General features: G+C 42.4%; 1 protein-coding gene across 1 annotated transcript; it reads right to left on the bottom strand.

Annotated features, from left to right (window-relative positions):
- Positions 1 to 3,108: 3,108 nt before the first annotated feature.
- LOC149837591 (Tetratricopeptide repeat (TPR)-like superfamily protein) lies at positions 3,109 to 4,716 on the bottom strand. Its single transcript, XM_090007434.1, has one exon. It carries the CDS (start codon positions 4,699 to 4,701, stop codon positions 3,109 to 3,111), a length of 1,593 nt encoding a protein of 530 aa, XP_089863560.1. The 5' UTR covers positions 4,702 to 4,716.
- Between the last annotated feature and the right edge of the window lie 6,618 nt (positions 4,717 to 11,334).

The following is an 11,334-nucleotide window of genomic DNA, read 5'->3' as shown; positions in this document are numbered from 1 at the left end:
TCCATTAAATATATTTAATTAGCTAGTAACTGCTAGTTACATAAATGCTAATTAAACCATAATTTGCTAGAAAAATAGATTATCATCCATCCATAATTGCCATTTAACTATATGATATACTCCAAAATCAAACATGAAGTTCCATCATTTCTTTATTTAATAACTCAAAAAATTGGCTGGTTTTACAAGGGTCTATTTAACCCCAACTTGCCTTTCAAAAAAAAAAAAATTGCAAATCATGTTTAAGAATGTCTCCAAGATGTGTGAACCTCCTTTTACAAAATACTTCTACATTTGCGAATGTAGATGACCTCACACATCTGCCAAGGTCATTCTGCCTATGTCTCTTTGAGACATTCACAAAAATGATTTGCAGATGTCGTGCTATATTTGAGGGATAACAAAAATATCTTAAAAAAGTTGGGATTAAAAAATTTGGACAGTAAAAAGATTTCAACAAATTGTGAGGCAATTTAAAAATGAGCTGCTACTTTACAAGAATACATGTTTGTTTGATTTTTAGCCCTGGCCCCCACCTCCGCATGGTGTCGGATCACTTCCCAAATAACCCTCGTGGAGACCTCATTTCGGGGATTCTATTTCCAGCACACAACGAATGCACTGTTTGCGTGCATGTGCGTACACGGAACATTTGAGCAGACTGATTGTAGTGGGCGAGGTGCATTGACAGACATTCGAAACACTTTTTGAGTGACCGGGCTAGCCGTTGCCCAATTGATTTTTGAACTCTTGATTTTGACCTAAATGCACGCGTGGAGGCCGTTGATGGATATTAATAGGAGTTCATACGCATATATAACCGTTTAACACATTTGGGAGAGAGCGGATCAGGTCAGTGGCAGATTTGACGGTAATCCATCAGAGCGAGCTGCCTCTGTTACCCATCATCCTATCCATAGGATGAAGGGCCTTACATTCACTCTTGATTTGCATTTATTTCCAGTCATTCATTTTTTGCACTTTAGATGCCCTTCAACCCAAAAAACGGTTTTCAAAAAAAAAATTTGTGGGACCCACCTAAGATACGAAGAACCCTCTCTTATAGTGTTTGGGAGGCTGTTCATTCGTCTCGTAGATGAACCGTATCAGGCCTGCCTCTAATCTGATACTCTCTCAATTTTGGAGGTCATTCATCTATTTGACTCCCTAGGTCAAATTGACTAACCGTTCAGGGTCATCTTCATCCAAAATTTTCAATATTCAAAAGGTGGTCTTTATTTTAGAGTTTCTATTTTGATTTCTTTTAAGAAAATTTCCTTTTCTGGTTTTATTTGGCGCTCATAGTTTTGGTGTTGGAGAGCTCTTCTGGTATTCTGAAGCAAAGCAGCACCCAGTGCCTGCGCCTAGCTGCATCACAAGAGCTCAGTCACAACAAATCCAATTCACACCTTCGAAAATACTGATTTTAGGTGATTGAAGTTCCAAAAAAGTGCTCTTAAGAACGTGCCTCTAGGTGCTGGATGTTATGCCTTCAAAGTCCTGATTTAGGCCTCTTTGCTACAACTCATTTGCAGCCTTACATCTGGCTGTTACAAAGTGAGGTTATGTTCGTTCTGGTAACCGGGTGTGAGCTCCTTGATGGACATTGAGCTGGGCTAATATTAAATTAAATTGGTTCAATTAGGCATTGTAGATAAGCATTTTGAAATTAAGCCACAGATACTTAGGGGAAAATGATAAGGGAAATGGGAAATTGACAAACTCACAAATGGAAGAAAAGATAGAGATGTTTACTGAAGTTGGCACTGATGCATTTAGATAAGTTAGGTGTTTAAGACATTCAATCAGGCAAACGACTTCTCACTTGCATTTCTTAATAATGCAAGCTTTCTTCAGAAATGTAAATGCGTATCTGAAATCAAGGATTCATTCATCTGAACACAGACAATACGTTCTCAATTTTAACCAACCACCAATATAACCCATGAAATACCCATGCAACTGACAGCCAAAATATTCTTGCAAATTAGAAGACTTTACCATGTTGAATGGTTCACTAAACAAAAAAGAAAAATTATAATAACACAAAGAAAAAATGAAGCAAAAAGTTTGATGACAGAAAAGATATATACAGTTCAAGAGAATAAGGTGGAACCACTAAGCAAAGAGTATACGTGCTCCTAGCAATCACTTACAATTGCGTAACACCAAATTTAGTGTGACGCAGTCCACATTTCTCATGATGGCCATTTAAAAAACAACGGTAGTTAATACTGGTTTATGTGTGCAGTACGCGAACCAAACTGAATAGTTAGCAGAACAGAAGACTACACGGTCGGGGAAAGCAGCTTCTGTAAAATAACCAGACTCACCACAGGTCAAGAGAGAACAGAACCAAATCACATCATACAAAGCCTTCTCCTTGAGCACGATTCTCCAATCCCAATTCAAATCAATAAGAATCAACAATTCCTTACTGAGAGGCATTTCACCATCATATAAATAACTGGTTTTCCAAACCAGTAACTTGCTCGCAAAACCAATAGCTTAGAGGATTGCTTTAATGTCGAGCAGTTGGATAGTCTTTAGTAGTCCATGCTCAACCGATTAGGCCATGACCTGCATAATTTATAATGAGTATTTGAAACCTTGCTGATGAAGCAAGTTTAACAATCTTATATACCCAACTTCTGGTGATGTATCACCAAACAATATGCAACCTGCTAAAGTTGTCTAAGCCTTTTGAAGCAGCTGTGTCTCACATTTTTACTTCTGCAGCATGTACATAGTTACAGAGTCAGTAGCATTACTAGAAAAACCCCACGTGAACAAGCTCCCTAACTGAAATGAAAGGAGAAATCAGCCTTTCTGATGGTGGATTGCCTCTCAACAACTGACACAAACTTCATTGAAGGCGGCAAAACCCTCATGCCCCATCAGTTTTCTTGTTTAACATACTTGTCCAGTGACCTCCAACAAGAGCATCTTTCTTACTGTGATGTTACAGCTGTGCCCCATCTCCTGCTCATCCATGAAAGAAAAAAACAGCCTATGTCCTGCAAATAGATCATTTGATGTTTTTCACATATCCACCAGGACAAGAAAAATGTTCAAGTTATCAATAACCAGTAAACCGAAGTTTCACTATCACCAGTAATCCCCACACGAACACACTCCATCTTTGAAATGATGGAAGCGATTGGTGTCTCTCACAATGATTTCCCTCGCTACAATCTTTGATACAAATTTGATTGCCGAGTGGCAATCTCCACACATCCTGATATTCTTCTTGATCCTGATTGTTGCACCAGGAACTGTGTTGAGAAGTGCAAATGTAAGAGCAAGCTTCTCACTGTGATACTGCAACTTTGCCTCTCTCTCCTGCTCATCAACAAACAGAAGCACATGATTTATATCAGGTATGTAACCCATTTCCTTGATTTTTCCACTCAACTTCTGCCACATTTTCCTGATCTCTTTATTCTGTGGGTGTGAATCATCATTTGCTACAAATGTGTGGACAGAATTTTCAATTTCAACCCAACTGCATGCAGGCTCTTTCTTCACCCCAACATCCTTCATCATCTTTCTCACACGTGCAGCTTCACTCCATCTCCCAGCAGCTGCATAGATATTTGAGAGCAACACAGGAGGGCCAGAATCATGAGGATCAAGTTCAAAAACACGCTCTGCAGCATACCTCCCCAGCTCTGTATTGCAATGCATTCTACATGCCCCGAGCAAAGCACCCCATACAGCAGCAGTTGGCTTGATTGGCATAACTTTAATGAATTGTTCTGCCTGACATAAGAGCCCTGCTCGGCCATAAAGATCTATCATAGACACATAGTGTTCCACCTGAGGTTCAACTTCATACTTTTTCATCAGATCAAAATAATGCTTTCCTTCATTCAATAACCCAGCATGACTACATGCAGTAAGGACGCAAAGGAAGCTGATCTCATTCGGTACAATGCCAAACTGAAGCATCTCTTCAAACCTTCTAACTGCTTCTTTCCCTAGCCCATGCTGGGCACAACCAGTAAGCATAGAATTCCAAGACACGACCTCTGTTTTGGACAACCTATCAAAAACTTTTCGTGCATCCTCGATGCTGCCCGACTTTGCATACATATCAAGCAGAGTGTTCCCCATGAACGCAATTAGCTTATGCCCAGATTTTATCATATGGGCATGAACCCATTTCCCTTGTTCCAAAGCACCAATGTTAGCGAAAGCGCTAAAAACACTAGAATAAGTAAAATGGGTAGCCTGAACGCCTGCTTGTTGCATCAACGAGAACTGTTTAAGCGCATCCTCTCCCTCTCCCTTTCTTGCATATCCTGAAATCAATGCATTCCAAGGCACCTCATTTCTTTCAGGCATTCTATCAAACACCTGATGCGCGTAACCCATCTCGCCGCACCTTGCATACATATCGACAAGAGCGCTACCCACATACACATTACACTCGCAACCAATCTTAAAACTGAAGGAATGAACTTGCCTGCCGACATCTATATTTGCAGTCGAGGCGCAAGCCTTAAGCACGCTAGCGATCGTAAACTGGTTGGGCACCATCCGGTGCCTCAGCATTTCAACAAACAGCACGATGGCTTCTTCAGAACGATCGTTCTGCGAGTACCCAGTGATCAAGGCGGTCCAGCTGACCATGTCTCTCAGAGGCATATTGTCGAACGCTTGGCGTGCCTCCTCCAAGCTACCACATTTAGCATACATATTGATGATGCTGTTTCTGAAGAAGAGATCATTCTTGAACTTAGAATTGAGAATGTGGGCGTGAAGTAGACTACCTTCTCTCAATTTCTCCATTTGGGTGCACTTCTTGAGCAGCCTAGAGTATGTCTCCGCATCAGGCTTGATCTTCCCGTCGTCCATAAGGTCAAGAATGTACAGCCCGTGTGTTGATCGCTTGCTTTGGCGCAGCAAATCCTTGTCTTGGATGATGGTTCCTGGAGAACTTGGGGTTGAGCCTCCCCCATCACTATCACTGTCCAAGTCTGAGAAGGAATCAACATCTGCCAATGTGGAGAATTGAAGGGAAGTGGGAGGAAGAACCTGTGGGGTTGGGGTGCGTATAAGGTTACTGGTTAATGTGATACTGCGCTTCATTAGTTTGTCCATCACAAAAATGCGACCGTACGAGGCCTGCTTGTTTGTAGTTTTCATGCACGGCCTCAAAGTGCTTTGCATTTTTCATAAAAGGGGTAACATTTAGTAATGTCGACCTGACCGTCCGAATGAGCTGGAAATCATACGTGCGGTTCATGTTGACCCGATCCGACCTCATGGATGGACTCAGCATGGTCCAAATGCTAGGAATCCGCTTTCGGATCATGTTTTCACGATGTTATGAGCTGAGAAGGCTATTGATTTTTTAAGGCTCGTAATGGGACGTTTCAAAAGTAGATTCCCTCTAACCAAAATATATAGATCGCATTTAGAAGCTTAGCTTCATAAAAAATGACACTAAAAAAAAAGAAAAGAAAACGCATTCTATTTTTGTATAGACGAGCTGGGATTAGGCAGACCCCACATACCGTTGGGTTTTGAACTTGCAAAAGTTCCAACACATGATTGCGTGCACTAACAGCTCCTACCAAACAAGCGGAGCCACCGCTTGGTAAAGAAAACTCATTCTAACGTCATGGTAAGCTGACCAAATGTAATCATTTTCATAAAAGCTCAAGTCACATATGAGGGCGGTAAGGAACGGACCATGCATACCCGGATCTGAACCCAAATTTGATGAAGAAAGTACGAATCTAAATCGGAATTTGAAATACCGATGATGTAGATAGGGCTGGGAAACGAGACCAGCCACTCTTGGCTCGGCTTGTATTCAGCTCATAAAATGCTTGTTCAAACTTGTGAAATTGGCTCGGCAAGCCAAACACGAATAAACAGATGTTCAGCCAGGGATGGCGGTGGACCGGAGGTAAATGGGGCCCTGCTCTGCCTCCCCCTGTTTGGACTGGGAATGGAGGACATGAAATGGGGATAAAGGTTAAAATCAAAACCCATACGAGAATGGAGGTGGGGATGGACATACGCTTTCTTTCGCCCTGCCCTGTCTGTGTCCCGATTAGGGATGGCAGTGGACCGGGGGAAAGCGGGGCCCCGCCCCGCCTCGCCCCGTTTGGACCGGGGATGGAGGGTATGAAACGGGGATGGAGGCGGGGACGAAGGTTAAAATCCATCCCCGTTCGGGGGTGGAGGCGGGGATGGACTGGCACGTTCCCCCGCCCCGCCCCATCCCCGCCCCGGCCCATCCCCGCCCCGCCCCCGGCCCATCCCCGTCCCGGCCCCCAACCCTTTATATTTTTCTACATGTTTACTAACCCTAACTCCCTTCCCTAATTTCCTAACCCTGGAGCCGCCGAGCCGGGTCGTCGCCTCTTCCCCTTCCCCATCCGCATTATCATTGGAGCTGGGTCGTCGCCGACCACCGTTGGCCGTCGCCGACCACCGTTGGCCGACGCCGACCACCGTTTGCCGACACCGACCACCGTTGGCCGACACGATCTCTCCCTCCTTCCATGGCTGATGCATTGTTTGACATCTTCTGAGATCTTAAAAACAACTTTTGACATGGCTGATGCATTGTTTGTTTGTCAGCGTATGAACTATCAAAAAAAGAAGGTAAGGTTGGGACACCTGAGAGACCACTCTCCGATCTTGGTAATCTAAGTTATCGTGGCTACTGGACTAGGGTTTTGCTTGACATTCTGAAGAAGCATAAGGGAAATATTTTCATCCTGCTTTCTTTCTGGACCTTCATGTTTTAAATTTGTGTTGCACTCTGTGGTTTTGCTTGTGCTGTCAAATCTTCTCATATAGTGGACACATTTTTCTGTGATTATAAAGCAGGTTTCAATAGGTTAATTTTTTCATTTATAGTGGTTGTTTGATTTGGCTTAATTTTTTTTAACATTTCAGATCAACTTATTTGCATATTCATTTTTCTAATTATTAAATAATATTCTCCAGTTCAGAAAAAAATTGGAGGATGAGGAACTGAGTTCATTCAATATCTTCTAGAGCATGATCCATGGATGTTATGTATTAGTTTATTAGGCACAAGTAAAATCTAATTTTTGTCTGGGCTATGAAGGCGGGGAGATCCTGTTTTCCATGTGGATGAATTCATTTATCATTAACTGAAATATTAACGTGAATGATTTCTAAGTTGGGATGCAATTTGACAAACGGGGACGGGGACGGGGACGGGGACGGGGACGAGGCGGGGGCGGGGCGGGGACGGGGACGGGGCGGGGACGGGGACGGGGACGGGGCGGGGGTGGAGGACATGAAACGGGGATGAAGGCGGGGGTGGAGGATAAAATCCATCCCCGCCGCGGAGGCGGGGCGGGGGTGGAGGATAAAATTTTGAGGCGGGGCGGGGGTGGAAACCTTGTCCCCCGCCCCGCCCCGCCCCGCCCCGCCCCGCCCCACTGCCATCCCTAGTCCCGATCCCTGCCTTGCTCCCGTCCCCAATCCTTCTTTATGGATGACAATTAGGGATGGCAGTGGACCCGGGGAAAGCGGGGCCCCGCCCCGCCTCGCCCCGTTTGGACCGGGGATGAAGGGTATGAAACGGGGATGGAGGCGGGGGTGGAGGATAAAATCCATCCCCGCCGCGGAGGCGGGGCGGGGGTGGACGTGCACTTTTCCCCACCCCGCCCCGTTCCCCGCCCCGACCACTTTTCCCCGCAATATCCCCGCCCCGCCCCGCCTCATCCCCGTTTGGACCGGGGATGAAGGGTATGAAACGGGGATGGAGGTGGGGGTGGAGGATAAAATCCATCCCCGCCGTGGAGGCGGGGCGGGGGTGGAGGATAAAATTTTGAGGCGGGGCGGGGGTGGAAACCTTGTCCCCCGCCCTGCCCCGCCCCACTGCCATCCCTAATGACAATAAACAGAGGAGAAACGGGACCCCGCCCCGCCTCTCCCCGTTTGGACCGGAGATGAAGGACATGAAACGGAGATGGAGGTTAAAATCAAAACCCATGCAGGAATGAAGGGCAGGCTTTTGAGACAGAGCGGGGGTGGAGACCTTGTCCCCCACCCCGGTCCACTGCCTGCCATCCCTATGTTCACCTCGTTTTGGCTAGTTCAGCTGGTTAACTTGTCGTAAATATACGTAATAGTACAATTACTTTGTAAATAAACCAGTTTGAACTTCAATCGACAGGTTTCAGGTGTAAGTTCTATTATTTTCAATTTTAAAAATATAATTTATTTGTAAATGTGCCAGCACGACCATGGCTCATTTAACCGGAGCTCTGCTCACTCGTCAAAATAAATGAGCCAAGTTGAACACCCTCTGTTCAGTTCATTTGACTCGTTTACCAGCCCTAGATGTAGAGCTGAAAATAGATCCGGATTTTACATGACAATCTGGATCTGATAAAATAACAAATGGTTGGAATATGGGTTTACATGAAAATTGCAAATCAAATGGATTTGATTCAGTTCTGAATTTGGATTCCACAAATAATATTGATCAGATTAATTCTGAGAAAAATTGATCGTTTAAGTTTGAAGCTGGTCCTTACATTCTGCTCATGTTTTATGATAGTTGAATTGGAGGCCCAAATGGATCCAATCCATTCGCCCTTCCATCCAAAAAGGCGTGCAAATGGTTCAGTTTGAACAAACATTCCATTACCGGATCATGTAAGACTTGGTTTATGGTTAGTCCCCAGCCATACCCATCTAAGATGAGGTGGATTTGGACACAGTCCATTTAAAGGTCAACTACATCTGCATCAACCCATATACAACTGAGCCAATCCATACTAGACTAGCTTAGTTGTCAAGCACATACGGATGTTAGCATGACATCCCATATCCTTGAAAATGGATATGGTTTAGAAGGATAACCAATCCATACCCTACCCATTTTCGGCCCTACTAGGTACCGATCACAGGTTTGGTAGTCCTCTAAACGATATCTGAGTCTCTCCCCTCGTTCTGTGCAAGCTTTTTTTTTTTTATAACCCAGAGAAACTGCACCCGGCATGAAGACCTGGTCGCGTTGGCTCAGCCTGCCACACCTATGATCATCATGCCGGCAGCATAAAACTCCGAGGCTAGGAGCCCTGCCCCGGGGCCTATGCTATGCATTGGCTTGTTTAGAGGGGCAACACCCATGAGAATCAAACCTTGACTGTCTTATGTGCAAGCTTAATAGTAAAATGGTGAAACTAAAGTCAGATCTTTATTATTATCATATAATTTTCATATTTTTATCGGATTTGGATTTAAAAATTCTTACCGAATTGGACTATTTAGCACTTGGATGATACCAAGTCAGACTGTAACTTAGGTGGGCCGTGTACATCGGACCAGACCTCCCTGACCTTGTTGTGGTACGTGATCCAGGCGCCTGTCAAACTCTTTATAGTCAAGTCCATTTTTTCTGGGCCAAAGCTTGAGCTTGACTCCAATTTCCAACAGCTACTTTAAAGAGAAAGCACATCGTCTCTGAGAAAACAAATCACTTATAATTTCATAAAATGATTTGAAGACCTTTTTGCTCATACATTATGTATTCAATTTGTTCAACAAATAGTAACAAGTAAAATAAAGGAAAAAATTTCAAATACCCCCAAACTTTTCAGTCTAATTCATCCACACACCAGTTTCAAGGTTTGCAAATGCCCACCAACCCTAGATGAAGGTTTACCAACTACAATGATACTTGAACTCTTGACCTCTCAAACAAAAAACAAGATACTAACCACCACACCATATAATTTGTTGTTAGTAAGTCAATCAACCCAACTAGGGGTGTCAATGGGTTAGGTTTGATTTGGGCCCAGGTGGGACCAAATCTAAATTTGATTTAAGATGCTAGTACTGAATCCAAATTCAGGTCCAATCAGAATTACAATGAGAGAGAGAGAGAGAGGTCACGACTCATCACCCTTGGCTTAAATGAAAAAAATGAAAAATTTCTAAAAACTAGGCTTCCATGTATGGGAAGGCATGTGGGTAGCAAGGCCATTTTTGTAACGACCCAATTTATAGTTCAATTTTTCTTATGATTTTTTTTTATTTTTTTTAAACTCAGCAGAATATACAAATCAGGATTGTCATAATTATTATATCAAACTACACTAACTAAAATGTGAAAATCAAAGTATATCAATATCAATTGAATTGAATTGAATAAAGTTCAAATTATTCACAATCGTTCAGGCACATAATCATTCTCAAATCTAATGTTAAAGCCAACCACACCCTCAAAACATAAAGAACTAAAATCACCACCTCGACAGGTAGCATGCAAAGTCTGAAAACAGTTGAGCAACGTAAGATCACTCTGCCGCTTCAGAACTTAAAATTTTTACAAGTAAACGAATCAGACAACCCGAGTCTGAGTAGGAAATAACATACTCACATAATGCATGATATCAGAATACATTCAAATACAACCTCATATATCAATTATGTAACACACATCTTAGTAGACAATAAGTTAAAATCATGCTAACAACAAAATAACAGGTCAATTTAATATACATCCATTTATGCTAAGATTTGCATCAATACAATAAATTATGCATATGCATGAATATATACAAGATGCATGAACTTACTATTTCAGTTCTGTGAGTCCTTCATGCATGAATAAATTCTTATCTTTAATTATCGTTGTCTTGCTTAAATGATGCATGTCATATTCTATCTATATGTAATTCACATTCTTGTTTTACTTGTTAATATCTTTTTGTAGGTACAACACAGACAACCGCCAGTATGGAGGTATGGTCAACATTTGTATTTTTAAGTAATTATATCTTATTAACCTGCATGATGCCCCAACTATGACTACTCCGAAAAAAGAAATATGATTTTTAGAGAGAGTTTTCAACCTCGTCCAACCTGATATATTAGAATTTTCTCATGAGTCTTACCTACCACACCGCAGACAAATCGTGATAGTTTTCTCGGTTATGGGTCCTATGGATGGGGAACAAAGCAATCTTTCATGCTAAAACAATATCCCTAGGGAACCGTTAGTACCATACTTACTCTCTCAGTAAGCTATAAGAGAATAAATTTTATTTTGATTTTTTTAATTAACTCTCTTGTTAATCGTGTCAATTCAAATATACAACCACATTCAGGGTTCATATGTAACAATATTCATGGCACTCTATTTATGCTTTAGATTAGTCTTTACTGCAAAATCATACAATAATGCAATCATTATTCATTTATATAATCAAAGTAGGCAAATCATTCATATTTATATATGCATACTTCAATCAATAATGAAATGCATCTAGTTAACATGCATATCAGTTCAATATCCTATTTAAGCATAAATAAATATGCTGC

This window comes from Nuphar pumila, chromosome 5 (assembly GCF_984573655.1).
Source record: "Nuphar pumila chromosome 5, dmNupPumi1.hap1.1, whole genome shotgun sequence".
NCBI classification, from domain to species: Eukaryota; Viridiplantae; Streptophyta; class Magnoliopsida; order Nymphaeales; family Nymphaeaceae; genus Nuphar; species Nuphar pumila.
Note: the sequence above shows the minus strand (reverse complement) of the source record. Positions and strands in the feature narration are given on the sequence as shown.

What these genes read in the sequence shown, in the direction of transcription:
- LOC149837591 (XM_090007434.1), bottom strand. Translation starts at nt 4,701, where the DNA reads ATGTATGCTAAATGTGGTAGCTTGGAGGAGGCACGCCAAGCGTTCGAC.